The following is a 25,953-nucleotide window of genomic DNA, read 5'->3' as shown; positions in this document are numbered from 1 at the left end:
AGTTCAGCTCAAAGTAAACGAGTGTGTACTCTCTCTCTCTCTCTCTGTCACACACACACACACACACACACACACACACACACACACACGCGGCTCGGTGCGCTCGTTGGCACGCAGCGGCTCGGAGCGGCTTTTCCTCGTAACGCCTCTCAGGGGAGGAAACCTCGAACCCGAGCACAACTTCAGCACTTCTGCAGAGCACACGGAGTGTTTGTACTGGGAGACACGCGTGTGTGTGTGTGTGTGTGTGTGTGATCGTGGGGTGTATAAAGGAGATGTTCTAGTGGAGGAACCGCGTGTGTGTGTGTGTGTGTGTGTGTGTGTGTGGCTGAAGCTTAATGAGCTCCTCCATCTCCGGCTGATGTTTGATCGCTTGGTGATGCCCATTTATGTCATCGACCGCAAATTTCCTGAGACACCAGGTGAGTCTGTTCGCACCCACATGGATTTATAATTAAACTCATCAGGTGCAGTTTGGTTTGCGATCGTAACTACTAGAACCTCGCTCATGTTTCAGCGTAATGATGTTAATGCGCTCCTGGAATCAGGACCAATGAGATAAACATTCAGATATGAGCTGTGGGTGCAGGTTTAGACCTGGATCAGGTGTTGGAGGGTGTTTGATGTGACAAAAGCATCACAAAGTCCCACAGTCGTGTTCATTAGGTTCATAGGTTCTGACCACTAATGTCCACCTAGTTTAGAATCAGGGGAGACACGTGACTTTTGGCAGCATTAAAATGTCTGAGATGTAAATTATAAGTAAAATTGAACATTTCTATAATATCTGTTTTTATATAAACAAAATATACATACACACACACATATAAACAACCTTCAGCTGTCTGTAATTATAAAGTGCATGAAGCTGTAGCCTTTCTACCAAGGTCAGGAAGAAAACCCAAACTGGATAACCTGGATGTGAATCTAAACACTGGTAGGAATTAAAGGCTGCTGAAACTTCCCTGTTTATATCCACAGTCGAGCAAGCTTAACGTAAACATACAAGAAAATCAGAGGATGTAACTCGATAGATAGCACTTCTGCCTCACAGGAGGCAGGTTCTGGGTTCTGTTCCCAGGCGGAGCAATGAGGGTCCTTTCTGTGTAGAGTTTGCATGTTCTCCGCGTGTCTGTGTGGGTTTCCACCAGGGGCTCCAGTTTCCTCCCAAAGTCCAAAGACATGCAGTGTGTTTGTGTGTGCCCTGTGAACTGGCGACCCATCCAGGGTGTTTCCTACCTTTCGCCCAGTGAATCAGACCCCCTGCAACCTTGACCAGGATTAAGAGGTGGTAAAACAGGCACTATATGAAAGAATATCTGGAGGTGACGTGTTTTGTGATTAGTGACTGAAGTTTGGACTCAGTTAGTCCCTCGTCCTGGCGGATACAGTTTATTATTCTAGCAACAGCGGTCTATTACGCCAGCCCACCACCCGGGTTCGAATCTCAGAGCTGCTATCAGCCTTTTCTTGTTGGGGGTCAGATGGAGTAAAAATCTACAACCACGGGGCCACAACCACGGGGCCCCAGAATCTAACAGATCTCCTGATTACTAACAATTCCACTCCCTGTTTATCTGAGTGATTAATGATCGTCCACAGTGTCGATCCTAACAAGAAGATAATTATACTTCTTTAACTTAAACATAGCCACTTCCCTCTGAACTCAGCTGCATTCAGTGTCTAGTTTTCGTTTCTCTGGAGCTGCCGCGTTTATCCAGAAACTGGGGAACGGTAATGTAGGTGTAACCGAGGGGAAAGAAGACGGGGAGAGTTTTAGATTTGTTTTATGTGAGAGCGCCACCCAGAGGTCAGACGGTTCCAGCTGTTTTTTTAAAGCCTGATTAATAGCCGGACGAGTTTAGAGTTCAGTTTAAGTTAAATCTGGTTGTAGTTTGTTATTTTGTGTAGAAAATCTAAAATTACGATTGTTTCTGCTAAATACAGAAAATAAGAATTTAAGGTGGGTTTTTTTTCTTTTACATTTACAGTTTAGTGTATAAAGTGCCCCCCCCCCTTACACCCAGTCCACCTTAAACACTGGGTATAAACACAGTAAGTGCCGAATTAACGATGATGTTTTCGTAGTGTGAAGGCAGTTAGTAACGGTTCAGTTTCACCTTTTGCTTTGCTTGGGAACTTTTGGGGAGGATGTGTGTGTGTGTGTGTGGGGGGGGGGGGGTTTAATGGGGGGGGGGGACACAATCAAGCCAAATTCCTCACAAGCGTCTCCAAACTTTAATCATGTGAGAGATAAAGTCCGGCTCCAGGACTGATCCTGAGAGGACCCGATCCTGCACATTTCAGCACGTGGTGACGGGATCCATGCTGCGTACTGACCAGCGTATCACGTTACACGGTGGTCACTCAGCGGCTCAGGTCATACTGCATGGTCCTGCAGGTCCGTCACACCTCAATCATGTAGGATTTATATTAATAATAATAATAATATAATAAAATAATCTTCTAGCAGTAAAATATGTGCTTCTTTTTTGGTAAGCGGGGGGGTAAAAGGGGGGTTGGAATCTATATCTCGTTAGTAAATGATAAAGGTAGAATCAGATTAACTTCAAACGTTCTGAATAATTGAAATTCTCTCGAAAAGATCAACCAGGCTACAAACTGCACGGTAACGACGTTCCTAAACCAGCTCAGGGTTTCAGTCAGGTGAGCGGCACAAATAGAATAAAAGGAAAATAAAGCAGGATATTTTCTGACTCTGGTGGTTAACTGGGAGTTTGTTTATTTGGGGCGCTCGTGTGGCGCAGTGGTCAAAAGCACCAGCCCACCACTGCTGAGGTCTCTTGAGTTTGGATCTCATTATCACCTTGTCGATGGTTTTTTTTTATTGCTGCTGGAATGGCGACCCCTGCTGGCTTGGAGAAGGGGCTCACTGAGCTGCATAGCTTGACTCTCCGTACAATACACAGATGAATCAGAATTACATACGTGGTGCGGCTCTCTGTGAGACTCCGTTTCTGACCAGTGTAAGAATGTGTACATGTTGGAGGGTGGGTGATAGTCTGTGACTCTCTCCGGCCAGGGTGATGATGGGTGGGAGGGAGTGCTGAAGGGGAGATTCCTCGTAACTGCTGCAGTTCTGCCCTCTGCTGGCGGATGAATGGTGCTGCACAGAGACGGGGATGATAGAGATCAGTGTGTGACTCTCCGTGCGCGATACGGATCTCTGCCAGATTGTTCAAACATTCTACATAAATGAAGTATTTTCATATTTGGCGTTCGAGCTGCCAGGATTTGTGAACGTGCCAAGGAGCGACTCGGATTCCGAACACACCCGCCGACACACACCCGCCGACACACACCCGCCGACACACACCGCCGCGTTCGCACGCACTTCAGGGGAGGCGAGCGCTGATTGCTCACTTTAGGCGAGGCTTTAGAGGGGATTAGGAGCAAAGGATTATGGTCCTTTCATATCTTATGCATTCACAGGAAATTATAGGGCTTCACGAGGGAGCATCCGGAAAAAATCATCCAGCAGACGTAACACACACACACACACACACACGTCATGGTTACACAAACTCTGCTTTTACTCTCTCATGCTTTCTTCTGTGCCTTTATTCTCAGAAATGAGGTGAAGAGCAACAAAAACGTCTTTCTGGTTAATTTATCACATTAATTCTTTTATAATTAAGTAAATGTGGAAGAAATACACTGATCAGCCATAACATTAAAACCACCTCCTTGTTTCTACACTCACTGTCCATTTTATCAGCTCCACTTAACATATAGAAGCACTTTGTAGTTCTACAATTACTGACTGTAGTCCATCTGGTTCTCTACATGCTTTCATGCTGTTCTTCAATGGTCAGGACCCCCACAGGACCCCCACAGAGCAGCTATTATTTAGGTGGTGGATGATTCTCAGCACTGCAGTGACACTGACATGGTGGTGGTGTGTTAGTGTGTGTTGTGCTGGTATGAGTGGATCAGACACAGCAGCGCTGCTGGAGTTTTTAAACACTGTGTCCACTCACTGTCCACTCTATTAGACACTCCTACCTAGTCGGTCCACCTTGTAGATGTAAAGTCAGAGACGATCGCTCATCTATTGCTGCTGTTTGAGTCGCTCATCTTCTAGACCTTCATCAGTGGTCACAGGACGCTGCCCACGGGGCGCTGTTGGCTGGATGTTTTTGGTTGGTGGACGATTCTCAAACCAGCAGTGACAGTGAGGTGTTTAAAAACTCCAGCAGCGCTGCTGTGTCTGATCCACTCATACCAGCACAACACACACTAACACACCACCACCATGTCAGTGTCACTGCAGTGCTGAGAATCATCCAGCACCTAAATAATACCTGCTCTGTGGTGGTCCTGTGGGGGTCCTGACCATTGAAGAACAGCATGAAAGGAGCTAACAAAGCATGTAGAGAAACAGATGGACTACAGTCAGTAATTGTAGAACTACAAGGTGCTTCTATATGGTAAGTGGAGCTGATAAAATGGACAGTGAGTGTAGAAACAAGGAGGTGGTTTTAATGTTATGACTGATCAGTGTAATATTAATTGTAATGATTATTATCAGTGTTAGGTTGTAATACTACTGAACATCTATTATTAATGTTGGATGTGATGGGAGAATCCGGCACATCAAATCTGGAGGAATTCTTCAGTACTGAATCCTTCCTGATCCTCCAGGCGCTCAGATCTGCTCTTTTGGACTCTTGGGGAACAGGATGAGAACACGGAGGGTTTAATTCTGTGCATAGTTGACATTTTTTGGCGATATTGTGGTACTTTATAAAGTCCACAGTGCTTCAGTGATCTCTCAGCGGCGTTTGGATAAATAGAGCCTCAAAACACCACAGATTCTCGGTTCGAAACTCGGTCTGGCCACCGGTCGGCTGGGTGCCATCTAGTGGGCATAATTGGCAGTGCCTGTGGAGAACAGACTATGTGTGGGTGGGCGGGTCTTCATACGCTGTGGAAGGACCCTGATTGGCGGAAGAGACGCCTGTGCAGAATGCAGGGTCGAGAAGAGGAGGGCTGTACACGTGTCGGAAGAGGCATGTACAGTGACGTGCTCTCCTCGGATGCAATCTGGTATCTCTCAGCAGCGTTAAAGAAAAGCCATACCGTAGTCTAGTGGTGAAGGTACTAGACTAGTACTCAGAAGGTCACTGGTTCAAGCCCCATTACTGCCAGATTGTCACTGTTGGGCCCTTGAGCAAGGCCCTTAACCCTCAATTGCTCAGACTGTATACTCTTACTGTAATGTAAGTCGTTTTGGATAAAGGTGTCCACTAAATGAGTAATTTTTAAGGACTCTATGGAACCACAGCGAGAGTCTTTATCTCCCTCAAGGCTTCCACTGTCCCCAACATGATCTGGTCTGATCTGACATCTCGAACTCGCAAGTTCAAATCTCGGCTGTGCTACCAGGGACTAGTAATCAGAAGGTTGCTGGTGCAAGCCCCACCACCACCACCACATTGCTGCTGTTGGACTCTTGAGCAAGGCCCTTAACCCTCAATTGCTCAGACTGTTCACTGTTACTGTAATGTAAGTCGCTTTGGATAAAAGCATCTCCTAAATGAAAGTAGTTTCTAAGGACTCTAGTTTTAGTAAGTAAGGTCTCTTTGGATAAAGGTGTTCGCTAAATGATTAGGCTCTGCTGCCAGCCTTAAAGTACTGGACTAGTAATCAGAAGGTTGCTGGTTCAAGCCCCGCCACTCTTGAGCAAAACCCTCAATTGCTCAGACTGTATAATGTAATGTAAGTCACTTTGGATAAAGGCGGTCGCTAAATAAATAATTTTGAAGGACTCTATTGACCCACAGTGAGAGACTTTATCTCCCAATGGGAAAACAATGGGTCCAGAATACCAACATTTCTCCAAAAGCACAAACACGAGTCACAAAGGAGCAAACATCATAAAAAATAAGAGACATACGCTATCCATGGAAAGTGGATGGGATACTAACCCAAAGGAACATGAAGACCAGAGTCACGCTCGCCAGGAGACACTTAAAGATGAAATATATAATAACAATAAGCTCCATTATTATCTCATCTGCCTATTAAACCCGATAACGGGACAGTTTTGTTTTATTGACCCTCTTTACCGACGTTCTCCGTCAGGCCGGTGTCTCCGGGTGTACGTTATCGAGAACTTTGTGGCCTGGTGTTCGTTCCTTCATTAACACGAGGTTGGAACTTTGTACTGGAAAGTCTCGTGTCAGAGCGAACTCAGCAGGAAGGTCCTTCCCAACTCCAGTGTGTGTGTGTGTGTGTGTGTGTGTGTGTGTGTGTGCGCGCACCTGTCAGAGGGATCAAGGATTAATTGCGCGTTGAGATAAACTTAACAACCTGAAGCTCGAGGCTCGGACTGCTCAGTTGTCCGAGGGCTGAAAAAAGAAACCAGAAGCGCCGAGCATCAGGACGTGACTTTGTTTCTCCTGAGGTACATCAGCTTCATCGAGGAACGCCGAGAGTCCACCGTGGTTCTGCGCTGGCTTTCACCTTCAGCTCTGATTCATGTGGGTGTTTAATTCTGTTGTGGTGATTCTCAGGTGAGTTGCTCCAGGCTGCTCCAGAAGGACGGCGCACCATGGCTGAAAACAACACGCAGAAGAAGAAGTCTCGATGGACGTCCCTGGAGATAGGTCTCCTGACCATTGTGTCGCTGCTCTTCATCATCGTCTTGGCCCTCATCGTCCTCTTCGTTACGCACAGAGAGAGCGGTGAGTACCGGCGGCCAACCGTGACTCCTAAACCTTAAGAACTGGAATTAATCCCTCACGAGATCGTACCATAAAAGCTTTAGCTTATATTATTTATAATTTACCTTAAAATCAAAACGTACATTCTGATAAACTATAATATTTATATTTTGTAATATTATGAGGCTGTATTTACATCAATATTGATCATTTTTATATCAGTAATTAATTTGGCTTCATTCTGCATTTTCTCCCTGATTTATCATAGTCAGTTTGTCTCCCCCTGCTGGTGGATCCCTGATTGCAGTTGAGGTGGGTATATTGCTGCTCACGCCTCCTCCGACCGATAGAGGTGCACAGCCCTTAGCGGAACCCTTTTCCACCCATGCGTTATGCACAGGTGCCTCTATCTGCTAATCAGGGTCCTTACACAGCGTTTGAAGACCCCGCCCACATAGTCCGGTCATCCCGCCCTAGCAGTAACGTGTATGCTGCAGGCACTGCCGATTATGCCTGCTAGATGAGTTCAGAGTCTCAGCGCTGGTGTGCTAGCGGAATATCCCACTGCACCACTACGGAGGAGTCAAAGTCAAGGATGGATTTACAAGCTGGGAATGTTGTGGGCTGGTAGGAATATTGCTGTAGGTGTAACAGATTTAGGACCGATGGTCTGTGAGGAGCGATTATTCATCAGTTGCCATCAAGCAAATTTGATCTCTCGGCCAACACAGCAAATTGATTTTTATCAAGTTTTAATAAAGACCGTCAACAATCTGAATAATAAGAATTGTGTTATAGATTTTACTCTGCTGAGCTCACGTTTATTTCTTTACGATGGTAATTTATCCGACATTATTATGGCTCATATTTAATTATTAATAGGACTTTAGAACATTGCTCGCTCAGCATTATATATTAACCCTGTGAAGCGCTGACCCAGAGTCTCCTGATCTCTTCTAGATGGGGTTTGCACCACGGCTGACTGCACACGCTCAGGTAAGCACTTTTAACTAACTAGCATCAACAAAAATACACAAACATACAGATCTGGTAACTCACAGAAAGATTTGAGCTTTAATTAACCTCTTAACCAAGTAAGTGCATTCTGGAAATTCCACATAAGTGCTGCAGTTACTCCCTCTGCTGGCTGATCGGTGATGCTGCACAGAGACGGGGGATAACGGAGATCAGTGTGTGACTCTCAGATATGAAAAGAAGTGGTCGGTGCTGCACATGTGCCGGAGGGAGGGCGTGCCATTGGGTTCTCCAGCAGAGGGAAAGGAACAGGCTATGACTAAACCATGAGAAAAAGGAGAAATAAAACAGTAATAATTTTTTTATTGTCTTTATTTTTTTAGCTTCTCGTCTGATCGAGAACATGGACGACACCGTGGACCCGTGTGAAAACTTCTACCAGTACGCTTGTGGAGGCTGGTTAAAGAAGAACATCATACCCGAGACCAGTTCACGTTACAGTACGTTCGACATTCTGCGGGACGAGATGGAGGTGGTGCTGAAGGGTATGAGTTCTGTTTCACGATACACAACTCAAAATAATGTTTATTATAATGACAACGTTAAATACACTGATCAGCCATAACATTAAAACCACCTCCTTGTTTCTACACTCACTGTCCATTTTATCAGCTCCACTTACCATATAGAAGCACTTTGTAGTTCTACAATTACTGACTGTAGTCCATCTGGTTCTCTGCATGCTTTGTTACCCCCTTTCATGCTGTTCTTCAATGGTCAGGACCCCCACAGGACCACCACAGAGCAGGTATTATTTATGTGGTGGATGATTCTCAGCACTGCAGTGACACTGACATGGTGGTGGTGTGTTAGTGTGTGTTGTGCTGGTATGAGTGGATCAGACACAGCAGCGCTGCTGGAGTTTTTAAACACCTCACTGTCACTGCTGGACTTAGAATCGTCCACCAACCAAAAACATCCAGCCAACAGCGCCCCGTGGGCAGCGTCCTGTGACCACTGATGAAGGTCTAGAAGATGACCGACTCAAACAGCAGCAATAGATGAGCGATCGTCTCTGACTTTACATCTACAAGGTGGACCAACTAGGTAGGAGTGTCTAATAGAGTGGACAGTGAGTGGACACAGTGTTTAAAAACTCCAGCAGCGCTGCTGTGTCTGATCCACTCATACCAGCACAACACACACTAACACACCACCACCATGTCAGTGTCACTGCAGTGCTGAGAATCATCCACCACCTAAATAATACCTGCTCTGTGGGGGTCCTGACCATTGAAGAACAACATGAAAGGGGGTAACAAAGCATGTAGAGAAACAGATGGACTACAGTCAGTAATTGTAGAACTACAAAGTGCTTCTATATGTTAAGTGGAGCTGATAAAATGGACAGTGAGTTTATATATAAATAAATATATATAATAAAGTATAAATATAAATCAGGGTTTATTGATGTGAATAAATGATAGAGTCAGATATATAAAAGACATCATGGGAACGGAGCGGCTGATTGAGGGGGCGGTTTTAAAGCTGGATGGGGTCTCTGGATTAGGGACCACCCAGCGTCCGTATGGCAATCATAGATGCGCAGGCAGCCGCTGCCCTTTTCTTATTAAGCATTTACAAACAGACCCAATTAAGGACCGAATAAAAACCCCAAACAGAAACACAGAGAATAAACGTGTTTGCGTTTAAATTAGAAGACTTCGGAAAACTCTCGTCAGTGAACGCGGGTGGCCGTTGCGTTAACAGATACACGTTAACACAACTGTGCAAAGCAGAAGCACTATGGACCAGAGCAGGTATTAACCAGGGTCCCTACACAGCGTCGAAGACCCCACCCACTTTTTAAGTCCCGTCTTTTCCCACCCTGCACACTAGTGGCCGCTAGGGGGCGCCCAGCCGACCGGTATCTGACTCTGTTTCATGTTTGTTTCGTCCAGGAGTCCTGGAGAGAGAAGATGGAGGCAGCACCGGCAGCTCTTCAACCAAAGCTAAAACCCTCTACAGATCATGCATCAATGAGAGTAAGTCCACGTATACACACCATATGGTCAAAAGTATTCGGACGCCTGACCGCGAGCGCGTGTGATCTTTTCGGCCAGAACGTCAGCAGCTCTTCTGAGAAGTGTGTCTGTGTATGGGAATTTGTGCCCATTTAATCGAAGGATGACACCATGTGTGTGTATGAGGCTGGGCACTGATCGATCAGTCGATGTTCCGGTTCATCCCAGAGCTCCTTATTATTTTGGACAGGTCTGATCGAACAGAGAGGAGGAACGCCTCTGCTAAAGATGCTACCGGACGTACACGAGTGGCCCATCGCAGTGGACGACTGGGACGCAAAATTCGGTAAATATCAACGTTACTACGAACTATTTACTTGCACAAATAGTCCAGCTTCACGGATCTGCTATTTTATTATTATTTTCCTCAGGGACAAATTGGAAAGCAGAAGACGTGATGGCCAGACTGAACGAGAAATACGGCAAGCAGGTCCTGATCAGCTTCTTCATCGGGACCGACGACCGGGACTCCAACGCTCATATCATTCATGTAGGTGCATTCCTGATTTGTATTTCATACCTCCTCTACTCTTGGGGGCGCTGTGGGGCGATCGGCTCGTCCGAGGGTCTCTGTGCAGCGGCATCGATCAGCCAGCAGAGGGCGTAACTGCAGCAGTCATGAGGAATCTCCGGATCTCCGTAAGAATCGGATATGACTAAATTAATAGGAGGATACCACACCCACGTACCCCTTTTTTTTAGTAGGTATACGTACCTATTGACTCCAGACACCTATTGATGTAGGACGAGAACACACGAGGAGAACATAGCGAACGTTCGTCCTCCGACGGCGACAAAAGACGATGATGGAACCCAGGGGCCCGAGCAACTCACACTGGCGCCAGTAATCAATAAACACCGAGCTGCGAACACATAAAAGAGGCGTGGCACTGAGGTGAGATATCTCTCAGCGCTTTGCTAATTGCACGCGGCTCCGTTCCGGTAACAAATTCCGGCAGATAACGAACCCGCCGTCTGCTCTGAGCGTCAGTCCTGCTAGGTTTAGCTTCTCTAAACTGGGACTCGAACCCAGGACCTTCTCTCCGTCACGTTAAGCCGTCGTGCCGTTTCGTCTCATTTACTCGTGTTCGCATGAATGTTCGTAGCGTGTCTGACATCACTGATCCGACGTTCTGATGTCATCACTCGTCGGCCAATCGGAGACGCGGATTCTCGTTCATTCCTCCCCAATTTAGTCATATCTAATTCCCCGACCCACGTTCCTAACCGAGGAACGCTTCTTTTCACCTGCACCAGACGTGTTCATACAGAGATCCGTATAGCGCACAGAGAGTCACACACTGATCCCCATTATCCCCCGTCTCTGTGCAGCACCATCCATCAACTGCAGGAGACGGGGTTAAAGACCTTGCTCAAGGGCCCAACAGTGGCTGCATAGCAGAGCCTGGATATGAACCCATAATCTTCCAATTGATAAACCAAAGCTCCACCCACTAGGCTCCCACAACATAAAAGACACACAGACAGTAAATACAGACCATGTGCAGGGTCAGAGGTCATATTAAAGTCCACATTATTTAGGAAATACTTGCTGCCCAACTTTATTTAGGACGTTCGCAATTTTTTAGGGACACAAAAGCCCTGGTACGGCCCCGCCTAGAGCAGACGAGGCAAAGGGCCTTGCTCAAGGGTCCAACAGTGGCTCAAAGCTCTACAAACGAGGCTCCCACTGTTCCCTAAACGTTTCCTTTTCTCATTTCGGACATTCTGGGGTTTCCTTTAGGGCACCGAAAGATTCCAGGTTCCTCCTGTCTGAACACACAAGCTGAAGTTTCACAACCTCACAGTCACGTCTTTGTCTTCAGGGCTCGGATTCGTCTCCTAAAAAGCTTTTATATTAATTCCTGGTAACTGATCGTGTTTAGGTAATGGGAGTGTAGTGGGGGTTTGTTGGGTGTGTGGGGGGTGTGTTTGGGGGGGGCGCATTACGTTTCCTGTAGAGAATGAAAGGCTGATTGTGTGTCGCTCTGATTATCTTCACCAGTTCGACCAGCCGAGTCTCGGCCTGCTTTCCAGAGATTACTACGCCTGCACCGGACCCTACGAGGAGGTAATATTTTAGGTTTTTATAAGAAAGGGGGTTTGTTTCAGTCCCAGTGGAGACGCAGGAAACAGGACGTGTGATGTTCGAAGGTGAAACGTTAGAAACGGAACTGATTTGTGACTCTATAAGGGACTTTGGAAGTAAAATTTGTGTTTGCCTCCGAGATTTTGCTTTGCTTTCACTATTTACTCTATGAAGTAAATAATGAATAAAATAAATAAATTAATTAATCAAATTAAATACATAAATAAAATAAATACAACAAAATAAATAAATACATAAATAAATTAAACAAATAAATAAATACACTAATAAATAAATACAAAAATTGCATAAATAATACATAAAAAAAAAAAATTAAATAAATAAACAGATGCACAAATTAAATAAATAAATACATAAATAAATAATGCACTGTTGTTCAATTTTAACCCTTTTTCTCTAGGAGCATTTTATTCCTCTTCTTTAAACACTTTTCACTGATTAACCATCGCATTCCACCTCCGACACGTGTGCAGTACCGCTTCTTTGCACCTGCACCGGGCGGGTTCATACGGAGATCCGTATCGCGCACAGAGAGTTGCGCACCGACCTCCGTTATCCCCCGTCTCTGTGCAGCGCCATCGATCAGCCAGCAGAGGGAGTAACTGCAGCAGTTATGAGGAATCACTTCCAGCGCTGAGAGATTTGAACTCGCAAGTTCTGGACCAGTAATCGGAAGGTTGCCAGTTCATACCCCACCACTGCCAGGTTGCCATAGTTGGGCCCTTGAGCAAGGCCCTTAACCCTAAATTTCTTAGACTGTAAGTCACTTTGGATAAAAGCGTCTGCTAAACACCACTCACCTACTCAGTTACCAAGTAATTCAGTAAGCTGAAGCGTTTTTGGGCTTGAACAGGTTTGGTGTTACAGACAGGAACACTGAGGACGTTTCGGCTAACAGGCTGATATTTTATTGCCAACAGATTCCACTTTCAGGGCCGTGAGCACCGGACGTGTCTCAACAGGACCGGGTTTCAGCAGGAACCTTCAAAAGTCTCATTTATAGGAAACGCTAACAAAGACGCGTTAGCTCAGATGTACCAGCGTTCAAGCTTTTAGTTTAATTTATTAAATATGATTAAAGTTTTTACGTTCTTCTAAACGTACAAATATTTACTAATTATAAATAATAACAAAAGTGTGGATTTATACACAAGAAATAAAACTGATAAAGTAAATGTTGTTTAGTAACTATAATCAAATGTACGTATATGTGTGTACGGGGCGCTCAGATGGCGCAGTGGTAAATTCTGCTGCCCCGGGTTCAAGGTTGGAATTCCCAGTGGTGCTGTCGATCCATCGGGTAGCCACTGATGCGCCGGTGCTTTCACATCATCACATGAAAATCTTCTTCCCCTTAAAGCTTCTTTCAGCCTCCAAACAGGTGTAAATCAGATGGAGCTAAATCAGGACTATAAGCGTCTCTCAGTCTCTCAGATACGAGCGATTACGACAGAACAGAACCAAACAGAACAGAACCAAACAGAACAAAACCAAACAGAACAGAACCAAACAGAACAGAAAAGAACAGAACCAAACAGAACAGAAAAGAACAGAACCAAACAGAACAAAACAGAACCAAACAGAACAGAACAGAACCAAACCAAACAGAACCAAACCAAACAGAACAGAACTAAAAAGGTAGAAATCAGATGGAGCTAAATCAGGACTATAAGCGTCTCTCAGTCTCTCAGACACGCCCGATTCCTCCTCCTCCACCCTCACCGTTTATAACCACAATATACACGTGAGGAAACTTAGTGAAGATCCTCATGCAGAGATGATTGCCTTGGTTTGGAGTTGGGGGTGAAGAATGGTTGAGGTCTTATGAAGGACCTACGATATGATGTGTGAGGTTTTAGCTTTTTATCATCATTATTATAAACACTCTAGCACATCAGCAGCTGGCATCTCGTCTGAGGGGGGAGTGCTGGACTGGATTCCTCATTAATGCTGCAGTTACGCCCTCTGCTGGCTGATCGATGGTGCTGCACAGAGACGGGGGATAACGGAGACTCTGTTCACGATACACACCTCTGTATGAACTCACCTGCTTGCAGGTAAAAAGAAGCGGTCTGTATTGCACAAGTGCCATAGGGGACATGGATGGAAGAGAAGTGCACTCTGGGAATTGGATACGACTAGAAAAACGTGGGTGTAAAGTGTTCCAGACCCGGAGGGAAATTAGAACCAATAATGATATAAAACGAGACCCTCAGCACGAGTCCCGCTGGACGAACCCAAAAGAGACGGGACATCGTGTCCTCTGCATGTGATCTGATTTAACCAATCAGGAGGCGTGAAAATGCCCAGGCGGTGTGAACCGTCACGAGAGGAAGGACAGACAGACGGGGTCAGTAACAAGACGAACCCAATTAGGTTGCATAATGCATCATGGGAGTTCCACAATGCTTCCTAAATAACCGGGGAGCCGAACGTCAGGAGGGGAAGATTAGTTCATAATTTAATAGCTTATTCACCCCCGGAACCCCCCACCTCGCCCCTCTGTCCTCACCGGTGTGAGTTTGCTGTGTTCTCAGGCGTGTGTCACGTATGAAGACTTCATGGTTAATCTGGCCATGCTGGTCCGTAAGGACAGGAACCTGGAGGCCAACGAGACGAGCGTCAGGCAGGAGGTGGTGAGGGTCATGCAGATGGAGAAGGAGCTCGCTAACGTGAGTAGTGACATGAAAAAAGTCTTTATGTTCATCAAACTTTTATTATATTATTTATTTATTTATTTATTATTTTTATTATTTATTATATTATTTATTTATTTATTATATTATATTATATTATATTATATTATATTATATTATATTATTTATTATATTATATTATATTATAATTTATTATTTATTTATTTGCCACTTGGAGCCCCCACAGACCGACAAATAGTCCTGAACAATGTTGTCATAGGTGCCCAGGTGGTGCACTGGTGATGGACTCTCTGAGTTTGAATCTCAGCTCTGCTACCAGTCGGCTGGGCGCCCATCAGCGGCCTCAATCGGCCGCTAGTCTGCTGTGTGGGAAAAGACGGGCCTAAAAATTGGGCGGGGACTTTGACACCGTGTGAGGACCCTGGTTAGTAGCCCGAGGCGTCTGTACAGAAGTGGAGGGACGTGGAGATCAGAGCGTGACTCTCCATGAGCGAGACCGACCTCACGCGTCGATCCACCGAAGTACGGGCGAATATAACGTGTTGGAGGGAGGGCGTGTCAGGAGAATATACCCTCCTCGCACACCATTGGGGTCTCCAGCAGAGGAAGAGGAACTGGCTATGACTAAACTGGGAGAAAGTGCAAGTGAAAAAAAAAGCACTTCTTCCCAACACAGCTTACACTCATCAGCTCCGTCTCCATTACTGCTCACTGTCGGCTTTCAAACTGGCTGAAAGGAACCGGACCGTTCCACCTGGGAATCGAACCCAAAACCTTCTCAGTATTTCAGTTAATAAATGTGAGTATCTAATTCCCAAATTCTCGTTCCTTTAGGCCACAGACACTCCAGAAGACCGAAACAATCCAGTTCTGCTGTATAACAAGATGCCCCTGGAGACCCTCAACACCAACTTCACTCTGGAGTTCGACTCCACCGTACGTTCACTTATATTTTTATTAAACTCTCGCTTGTTTATTCGGCTTTTAGTTCTCAGAATTGTTTTTATTTATTAAATTAAAGGCTAATAAATAATAAATAATAATAAAATGTGATTTTCCTGGTTCAGGTTTTTAACTGGACTCTGTTCACCAATAAAATCATGGGCACAGTCGACACCCCCATCATGGACAGCGAGCAGGTGATTCTTTACGCCCCAAACTACCTGAAACGACTTAATCCGGTCCTGGCTCGCTACACCAAGAGGTGAGTCTCTCAAAAACAGTTCCAAAACTGGTGCATCTAATTCTGCTTCTGGAAAACCTCAATCATTCATTCATTGTCTTTGTTTTGTTTACCACCACTTTATCCTGGTCAGGATCGTGGTGGGTGCAATTCACTGGGCGAAAGGTAGGAAACACCCGGACAGGTCGGGGGAATTTAGTATCTCCGATTAACCTGACGGCCTTTTTGCTGTGAGGCGACAGTGCAGACTGAGAGACAAGTCTTGGACAATTTGTTTTTCTTGGAGGCTAAATTCTGTGTTTGCTGTCAAAATGCCAAATTTATTCTGTATATTTATAACGTATATCTACAATTATATTGTTCTCCTTTACCACAGACACGCCTCATAACACAAGAGGCGCACCGCTTTCTCTTCCAGAAGCACAAACTCATTTTCACTTTCACATCTTTCATTAAATTTCCTCCTTCTGCTTCAATTTTCTCTTCTTGTACATTTTGGGATTATTTGTAAATATTTCTCAGCATCACTTGTTGGAAAACTGCCTCAGTTAAACACTGATGTGGAAACACCACCATCTAGTGGTGAGATGTGGTAAATTTGTGGGTCACAAAATCGGCATGCATTGTGGGAGATTTTACAGTGTATTTTAGGACAATCGAACGTATTTTAAGCTCTCTGAAAGATGTGGAAATGCTCTGCTATTTGAGTTTTAGCTAACCTGCTAGCAACTATAAAGCAAAACAAAACAAGGCAGGATGATAAATCCCATCGTACTAACTGCTGTGTGTGTAAATAACTTGGTTTAATACTTTTAAAATCATTTAGGGACGCTGGTTTGCATTTACAAAGCTAAAAAAACTGAATTATGTCGTAAATGTGCAGTTAGCAGCAGCAGCAGAAAAGCCTCAAATTAGCTAAACTGCTAACCACAACAAAACAAGGTGTTTTTTCCTTTTTTTTTTTTTCTTTGTGTTTAAAAACTACACAGAACATCAAATGCTCAATAATAACATTTATAAAACCCAACTGACATTTAGAAATAGCACTAAAGTACCCCCCAGAGCCTCTTTAACCACACTCACCCCCTGTTCTGAGAGCTGGAGGGTCTGTTTAGAGTGTTTATATCCCTTTTAACTGGTTACACCTGGATCTGTAATCATTAGGAATGGGAACGTAACTATGGGTTCCTGTGCTAGCAGCTCCGCCTCCACAGGTGTTAGAACTAGCGGGCGGGGTTTCCTGAGGGCCCTCGGGGACACGGACGGGGTTTATTTATAGAATAAATTACTTTATTATGAATGTTATGAGGGCTTCTAACAAGATTGTGACGCATGACTGTGGGAATTTAAGCCCATTCAGTCAAATGATGTTGGTCAAGCAATCCACAGTCAGTGTTCCAGTTCATCCCAGAGCTGTTGAGTGGGGCTGAGCTCAGGGGGCTTCTCTTCAGGAAAGGACCTTCCCTAAACTGTTGCTGCAGAGTTGGAGGCTCATATTTTCCTTTATATGATTTATTACACCTGTTAGTAACTCTTGTGACTGAAACACATAAATTACGTTTAAAATTGCAGCATTTATCAACAATTATGACTGAACACAATCCAAGCAAATGAGGGATAAGGGCCTCGTTCAGGGGCCCAACTTGGCAGCAGTGTGGCTTAAACTGGCAACCTTATGATTATGAGTCCAGTTTCCTAAACGCAAACAGTGTTTGGAGGTAAATGTGATTTAACTGTAATAAACAAGAGCAAAGCAGGAAAATGTAAAAATTATTATTAATTATTATTATTTATTGTAATTTTTTAAATTTATTTGTTCCTCATATGATCTCTTAAACGTAATAATAACAACAATAATAATAATAAAAACAATAATATTTATAATAAATAATAGTAATAATAATAATAATAAATAATAATAATAATAAATAATAATAATACATAATAATAACAATAACAATAACAATAATAATAATAATAATAAATAATAATAATAATAAATAATAATAATGATAATAATAAATAATAATAAAATGACTGTAATAATAATAATAATAAATAATAATAATAATAATAACAATAATAATAATAAGATTAACATCTTTATAATATAAACATGTACATAAGTACAGTAAAATAAAATCATTTTTTGTTTGGGTGCAGAATCAGTCATTGTATGACCCCCCTAGAGCCTTATGGGCCCCCCAAAGTGCCCAATAATGGCTTTGAACTCACAACCTTCCACTTGGTGACCCACAGCTCTACCCAAGTGGAAGGTTGTGGGTTGGATGGTCCTTTATATTTTACAGGTAAATCTATTTCATGTGTGTGTGTGTGTGTGTGTGTGTGTGTGTGTGTGTAGAGAAATCCAGAACTACATGGTGTGGCGGTTTGTGATGAACATGGTGGTGGGACTGAGCCGAGAATACAGAGACACCAGAAAAGCCTTCAGAAAAGTCTGTACCACCTTTCTTCTCCCTAATGAATGAAACCACGACCAGTGACTTTAATTAACCTTCTTCTCCTTTACGGTGGTTACCCCTCCTCTATCAGGCCATCTCTGGAACCACAACGGAGGCGGCGATATGGAGGCAGTGCGCCAACTACGTCAACAACAACATGGAGAATGCGGTTGGCAGGCTGTACGTGGAGGAAGCCTTCGCTGGAGACAGCAAGGAAATGGTGAGTCGAGTGGGTGTGGTCACTGTTGGTTAAATAGTTAGTGCAGTTGCTAGTTAGTTACTTGGTCAACTCAAGGATCCATTCCAGAAAACTAGGTGAGGAGGTGAAAAGGCTAAAACCCAGAACGTCAGAGATTTGTTCAAATAAATAACCAAAGATTAGCAGATTTGGCACTAACCCACCTGAGCTGGCATCCCAAAGTCATGGGTTTGAATCTCAGCTCTGCTAACGGCCGACTGGGCACCTATACAGACAACAATCGGCTCGTCTGAGGGTGGGAGTGCCCTATATCTTCCTTATATCTTATAGTCCTTATATCTGCTGTAATTACGCCCTCTACTGGCTGACAGATGGTGCTGCACAGAGACGGGGGATAATGGGGATCAGTGCATGACTCTGTGCGCAATATGGATCCCTATGAACCATCCTGGTGCAGGTGAAAAGAAGCGGTCTGTACTGCACATGTGTCGAAGGAAGCATGTGTTAGTCATGACCCTCCTCGGGCAGGAGTGGAGCTCTGCAGTGGTAGCAGCGGGGAATTGGATACGACCATCTATAAAATACTCAGTCCTTTATAAACATGGATGAGTAGAGGCTTGGCACAAATGCATCAGCGAATGATACAAATAAAACCATTATTTAATAAATAATTACAATGATTTTTGGCCTTTCACCATCTTCCGTGCATAATATAATCAAAAGATTTAAGAAGATAACGAGAACATCAATCCTAACCAGTCCAACAACAACAGCTGCTAAAATCTTTTAAACATTTTTGTAATAATGATCTACAATTAAGTATAAAGTAGAAGTAGAACGAGCGAGCTCTTCTCTGATTGGTGCAGATGGACGAGATGATTTTGAACATCCGTCAGGTGTTCATCAGTAACCTGCAGGACCTCACCTGGATGGACGCTGAGACCAGGAGAGCTGCTGAAGAAAAGGTGGGTCTCTCATATCAGAGTCGCAGGAAGAGCTCAGTGATTAATGGTGCTCAGCTAGAGATCAGAAGGTTGCTGGTTCAAACCCCACTGTTTCTCTCAATCACTCAGATTGTATTCAGTTATAATTCTAAGTCTCTCTGGAAGTAAATAAAATCAGAACGTTTGTGTAAATGAATATATTAGTTGATTTGTTATGTTGGATTGGTTGTGAGCAGGTTCATGGGCGTCGTCACGTCTAATTACTGCTCGTCAAACCAAAGCGGTCGATATAGATGTTATTTTACAGGGGTGGTTTAAAGTTGTAATATAATAACATCAGCTGATGCTTTCTAATCATTATGTTCTGTCCTAATTTCTTATTATTGTTAACAGTATTGCTTGTCATTTATAACTAAGGACGTGAAAATCACGTCATGGACCCGTTAAATGAGCCGCTTCCCGTGTAATATGTACTTTGCTGTGAAATTTAAACTATAATGTTTGTGTTTAGTGTTTTAATGTTTACATTCATGCAGTGCTCAAGTGTATCAGGTTTCCTGGTTAATCTGCACTACGAGGCGTCCTGGTGTAACCGAGCGTGTTTAGAGCTGCTGAGTTTATAAAGAGAGAAATAAACTGAACACTCTGGGGAGCAGAAAACGATCATGTGTGTAGAGAAACACACTTTTACATTCATTATGGAATCCACAAAGGGACAAAATGCCTCAATACATAAACACACGCATCACACACTGTCAGAAAAGTCTCTTACACTAACAATCCTACGGCAATTCAGTTAGTAATCGCTTAGTCAAAACGTCCAAGATGTGGAAGTGTAAAGCAGCTAAAAACACGACTCGGGTAACTGAGTTTGCAAAACTAACAACCGATTCTGTGGACGTAAAACATGGAGGAGAATTTTTGTATGTGAGACAGAACATGAAGCGTCGCACCGTCGCTGGATGTTCTGGGTTTATATTCATCTATTAATGTAGCTGTGCTGTGTATCGTAGCTTCATATATTCCATCATATATATAACATTATAATAGATATAACATTATAATAGATATAACATTATAATAGATATAACATTATAATAGATATAAGAGGAGCTTTAATGCACATTTAAAGTGACCAGGGTTTGACTGTGACTCGGTTGCTTCTGCAGGCTCGTGCTATTCGGGAGAGAATCGGCTTCTCCGAGAACATCAAGAACATCACGTACCTGGATGAGGAGTATAAAGACGTGAGTTGTTTATATACGGTGACTAGCAGCAGCATCTTAAAGATCAGATACACATACATCTGTACCAGATATTATTTATTTATTTATGTTTTAATATTCCAGCTGAGCTACAGTTCAGAAGAATACTTTGAGAACATCCTGAAGAATCTGGAATATGGGCAGAAGAAACGTCTGAAGAGACTGAGAGTGAAAGTGAATAAAGAAGAGTACGATGGTTGTTTTATTATATTTGACTGGTTTCTACATATTTATGAACTCTAGGTCGAGATGGATGTTTGCTAATGCAGAACGTCTTCAGTCTGTGGCCTGATCTGAATCTGGAAAATGTTTTTTGTCCATACAAACAAACAACGAATCCTCTTATAAATAAAGAACAGTGGTGAAACTCTAACCTGCTCTAAAATGAAGTCATGATTTTTATTACAGGTGGATCTCAGGAGCGGCTGTGGTCAACGCCTTCTACTCATCCAGCAGAAATCAAATAGGTAACGAGATATTTAATGCATTTTCACCTGCACCAGGCAGCTTTTTATCCCATACCGGAGAGTCGCGCACTGATCTCCGTTATCCCCCGTCTCTTTGCAGCACCAGTGATCAGCCAGCAGAGGGAGTAACTGCAGCACTTTCACCCTCAGTGTGCTAGAGTGTTTTATCGCAGTTAATTAAGCTTTATTAGTATTTGGTCACTTTGGTCACAAATGATAACTTTAAAGACACAAATATTATGGAAATCAGAAAAGAATCCCAAACCATCATCTTCTGCTGAGAGGAATTTTATCTGGATGTTCATACGTAATCCAACAACACTCACAAACAAAATAACAATAATAAAAGCAGTAAATTAAAAGCTACTGTAACATAATCGTGTCCACAGTCAAGTGAGCTACCATGAGCTTCATTAATACCCTTAATCCAAAGGCTCGTCTGTCTCTCTACAATAATAACTCAAACAATTTTTGCTAGTTATAACTTTTAGTTCATTTTAATAGTGTGTGTACGATTTGTTTAAATCCTATTTATTTAAAGTTTCCTTCAGGCCACCCAAGAAATATGGAGGTCCCTGCTGAGTCTGGTTCCTCTCAAGGTTCTTCCTGTATTTTTAAGGGAGTTTTTCCTTGCCACTGTCGCCCTCTGGGTTTTTGGTCTGTTGGTCCTGGATTCTCTTAAAGTTGCTTTGAGACAATGTCTGTTGTAAAAGCGCTGTGTAAATAAAGTTGACTTGACTGTAGACACTCACCCAAGTTCCAGCAGCTTCTACAGGGGTTGGACAAAATAACTGAAACACCTGGTTTTAGACCACAATAATTGATTAGTATGGTGTAGGGCCTCCTTTTGCGGCCAATACAGCGTCAATTCGTCTTGGAAATGACATATACAAGTCCTGCACAGTGGTCAGAGGGATTTTAAGCCATTCTTCTTGCAGGATAGTGGCCAGGTCACTACGTGATGCTGGTGGAGGAAAACGTTTCCTGACTCGCTTCTCCAAAACACCCCAAAGTGGCTCAATAATATTTAGATCTGGTGACTGTGCAGGCCATGGGAGATGTTCAACTTCACTTTCATGTTCATCAAACCAATCTTTCACCAGTCTTGCTGTGTGTATTGGTGCATTGTCATCCTGATACACGGCACCGCCATTGGATGCACATGGTCCTCCAGAATGGTTCGGTAGTCCTTGGCAGTGACGCGCCCATCTAGCACAAGTATCGGGCCAAGGGAATGCCATGATATGGCAGCCCAAACCATCACTGATCCACCCCCATGCTTCACTCTGGGCATGCAACAGTCTGGGTGGTACGCTTCTTTGGGGCTTCTCCACACCGTAACTCTCCCGGATGTGGGGAAAACAGTAAAGGTGGACTCATCAGAGAACAATACATGTTTCACATTGTCCACAGCCCAAGATTTGCGCTCCTTGCACCATTGAAACCGACGTTTGGCATCGGCACGAGTGACCAAAGGTTTGGCTATAGCAGCCCGGCCGTGTATATCGACCCTGTGGAGCTCCCGACGGACAGTTCTGGTGGAAACAGGAGAGTTGAGGTGCACATTTAATTCTGCCGTGATTTGGGCAGCCGTGGTTTTATGTTTTTTGGATACAATCCGTGTTAGCACCCGAACATCCCTTTCAGACAGCTTCCTTTTGCGTCCACAGTTAATCCTGTTGGATGTGGTTTGTCCTTCTTGGTGGTATGCTGACATTACCCTGGATACCGTGGCTCTTGATACATCACAAAGACTTGCTGTCTTGGTCACAGATGCGCCAGCAAGACGTGCACCAACAATTTGTCCTCTTTTGAACTCTGGTATGTCACCCATAATGTTGTGTGCATTGCAATATTTTGAGCAAAACTGTGCTCTTACCCTGCTAATTGAACCTTCACACTCTGCTCTTACTGGTGCAATGTGCAATTAATGAAGATTGGCCACCAGACTTGTCCAATTTAGCCATGAAACCTACCACACTAAAATGACAGGTGTTTCAGTTATTTTGTCCAACCCCTGTAAGTGGTGTTGAAGAAATTACTTATGGTCACACCACCCTGAGTAAGCCTGATCTCGTCCGATCTCAGAAGCTAAGCAGGGTTGGGCTGTCAGTACTCAGTAATCAGAAGGTTGATGGTTTAATCCCCACCACTGCCAGGTTGCCACTGCTAGGACCCTGACCTTAACCCTCAGTATTCAAGTGTATGTAAACTTCCCGGTAAAGTCACTCTTCCATGCTTTATTTTTAACAGTATTCCCTGCCGGCATCCTCCAGCCTCCGTTCTTTGGTAAAGGACAGCCCTGGTCCCTCAACTACGGTGGTATTGGCATGGTCATCGGGCACGAGATCACTCACGGCTTCGATGATAATGGTGAGAAATCAGATCTGTTACCTGCCGGCTAATAAATGACACGTGTTTAATACATGAACTTGGTCTCTGTGCTTATGGATTCTGTACATCTGGATGATTTCTGACAGTAACAGAAGGAGTTCAGACTGTCTGGGCAACTATAAGTATCATCACTGATGGACCCCTGAGCACAATTGTACTTTGGTTGTGTCTTAAAACTTACTGAGCTCCCTCAGTAGAAAAAAATCTACCCATGTCCCAGATCATCACTCAGAATTAAGGCGCCTCAGTAGGAACATTTTAAGGGATCTAACAATTTAGACACGCCCTCTTCTCAGGACTGAAGGATGATGTTAAACGCTGTATTAATTTATTTTTACTTTAACAGGCCGTAACTTTGATAAAGACGGAGACCTGAAGGACTGGTGGACGCCGTCCTCAACGCAGAACTTCCAGGAGCTCTCTAAATGTATCGTGGACCAGTACAGCGGCTTCTCCTGGGACCTGGCTAACGGGCAGAACGTACGCTCCTACAGTATATTAGCACTTCATCTGTATAGTATAAGGTTGTTCATTTATTTATTATCACCAGCTTTAGCTTGGTCAGGGTTGCTGCAGGTCTGGAACCTCCTACAACACTGGGCTTTACTCCTGGAACTATGGTCTGGTACTTTTGTCCTGTTTCTTTCTGCTCATACAGGAATTGCTTTGTTCAAAGTGGGTGCCAGGATAACATCAACCCTAAGATCCTGGGTTTGATCCTACCTTTCATTCACTGTCCCAAACGTCCATGCTAGGATTGTCTGGACACTTTGGTTGACTCTTACTTCCAGAAATCGACTGATCTGAGATAATCAGTGTTATTCACTTCACCTGTCAGTGCTCAAAATGTTATACCTGCTGTATACCTGCGGTGTACCTAAACCAGAGGATGGTGATGTTCACTATGGAAGCTCCTCTGTAAGTCACTCTGGATAATAAATGTAAATGTAATCAGCACCGTGTCCAGGAGGCACTTCCACATCTAGCGTTTACAGGTGGTGCCGCACTTGCAGGTAGCAAAAGTAATGAAATATCACATCATGACCATTTTCAGGTTACAAGTTGTGGCTGTTTCACAGGCAGGTTGGGACAGCGTGACCTCGACTCGACTCAGTTTTTGTCCCAGCATCTCTCAGTGTCTCTTCAGCCTGAAATCTTCAGCCTGAAGTTATCTTCTGTCTTCTTTTTTATTCTGTTCTCTCTTTTTGTATGAAAAGCTGAATGGGAACAACACGCTCGGGGAGAATATTGCCGATAACGGGGGAATTCGCCAGTCCTTCCAGGTACGTGCGGAACATTCTGACCTTCATTTCTACTACAGTCATTTTATCTTATAGCAGAGACAAAGTCGGACACATCCGGACCAAAATCCAGTTAAACCTCCAGCTCATTTCATCATTATTTACTTCAGGCTTATCAGAACTACGTCAGGAAGAACGGAAGAGAAGCTCCGCTGCCGGGACTCGACCTAAACCACGACCAGCTCTTCTTCCTCAATTTTGCTCAGGTGAGATTTAGACACGAGGGCTTTTACCAGAATAGACCACGCCCATGTTTACACCTCCATCAGAATAGAACACGCCCATGTTTACACCTCCATCAGAATAGAACACGCCCATGTTTACACCTCGATCAGAATAGAACACGCCCATGTTTACACCTCCATCAGAATAGAACACGCCCATGTTTACACCTCGATCAGAATAGAACACGCCCATGTTTACACCTCGATCAGAATAGAACACGCCCATGTTTACACCTCGATCAGAATAGAACACGCCCATGTTTTTACACCTCGATCAGAATAGATTGAGGTTGACTGGGCAACATTTGGCAGTGCCTGCAGCAAAAAAAATCAGCCACTAGTCTGCTGGGTGGGGAAAAGACGAGACTAAAAAGTGGGCGGGGTCTTGGATGCTGTGTAAGGACCCTGGTTAGTAGTCTGATGCGCCTGTACAGAAGTGGAGGAACGTGGAGATCAGTGCGTGACTCTCCGTGAGCGAGACCGACCTCACGCACCGACCCACCAAAGTATGTGGGGATGAGAAGGGGTCGTAGAGTGCACACGTGTCGTAGGAAGGGCGTGTCAGGAGAATATACCCTCCTCAGTACACCATCGGGGTCTCCAGCAGAGGAAGAGGAACTGGCTACGACTAAATCGGGTGAATACTTTCTTGGTGATCCACACCTTGTTTGTCTCCAGGTCTGGTGTGGAACCTACAGACCTGAGCATGCCGTCAACTCCATCAAAACTGACGTCCACAGTCCAGGGAAGTTTAGGTAGGAACCTAACCCGAACCCTAACCCTAACCCGCTCCTAAATCCTAAATTCTTCTTCTAGCTTTTGTGTTTATAAAGGATTTGATTCTCTTTTCAGGGTTCTCGGATCTTTGCAGAACTTCCCAGAATTTGCCAAAGCTTTCAAGTGCCAGAAAAACGACTTCATGGTGCCCGAGAAGTCGTGCCGGGTGTGGTGATCGCCCCACACAGAGGGACAGTACAGGGTCTATTTTAATAATAATAA

At 44.1% G+C, this 25,953-nt stretch overlaps 1 protein-coding gene across 1 annotated transcript; it reads left to right on the top strand.

Moving 5' to 3' along the window:
- Window positions 1-359: 359 nt before the first annotated feature.
- LOC134323440 (neprilysin-like) lies at window positions 360-25,953 on the top strand. The gene is made up of 23 exons (XM_063004967.1): window positions 360-422; window positions 6,540-6,710; window positions 7,650-7,685; window positions 8,048-8,209; window positions 9,626-9,709; window positions 9,939-10,034; window positions 10,120-10,238; window positions 11,754-11,819; window positions 14,396-14,530; window positions 15,350-15,451; window positions 15,583-15,719; window positions 18,061-18,154; window positions 18,252-18,380; window positions 19,226-19,324; window positions 20,473-20,550; window positions 20,653-20,756; window positions 20,977-21,035; window positions 23,289-23,408; window positions 23,776-23,909; window positions 24,647-24,712; window positions 24,841-24,936; window positions 25,633-25,709; window positions 25,807-25,953. The coding sequence occupies exons 1-23, from the start codon at window positions 362-364 to the stop codon at window positions 25,904-25,906; spliced, it is 2,325 nt and encodes a 774-aa protein (XP_062861037.1). The 5' UTR covers window positions 360-361; the 3' UTR covers window positions 25,907-25,953.

Source organism: Trichomycterus rosablanca, chromosome 11 (assembly GCF_030014385.1).
Source record: "Trichomycterus rosablanca isolate fTriRos1 chromosome 11, fTriRos1.hap1, whole genome shotgun sequence".
NCBI lineage: Eukaryota > Metazoa > Chordata > Actinopteri > Siluriformes > Trichomycteridae > Trichomycterus > Trichomycterus rosablanca.
The sequence above is the reverse complement of the archived record's forward strand: the minus strand, read 5'-3'. Positions and strand labels throughout refer to the sequence as shown.

Coding starts and splice junctions, on each gene's coding strand:
- LOC134323440 (XM_063004967.1), top strand. CDS start 362: ATGTTTGATCGCTTGGTGATGCCCATTTATGTCATCGACCGCAAATTT. Junction 8,210..9,625: donor GATGGAGGTGGTGCTGAAGG/GTATGAGTTCTG, acceptor TGTTTCGTCCAG/GAGTCCTGGAGAGAGAAGAT. Junction 11,820..14,395: donor GCACCGGACCCTACGAGGAG/GTAATATTTTAG, acceptor CTGTGTTCTCAG/GCGTGTGTCACGTATGAAGA.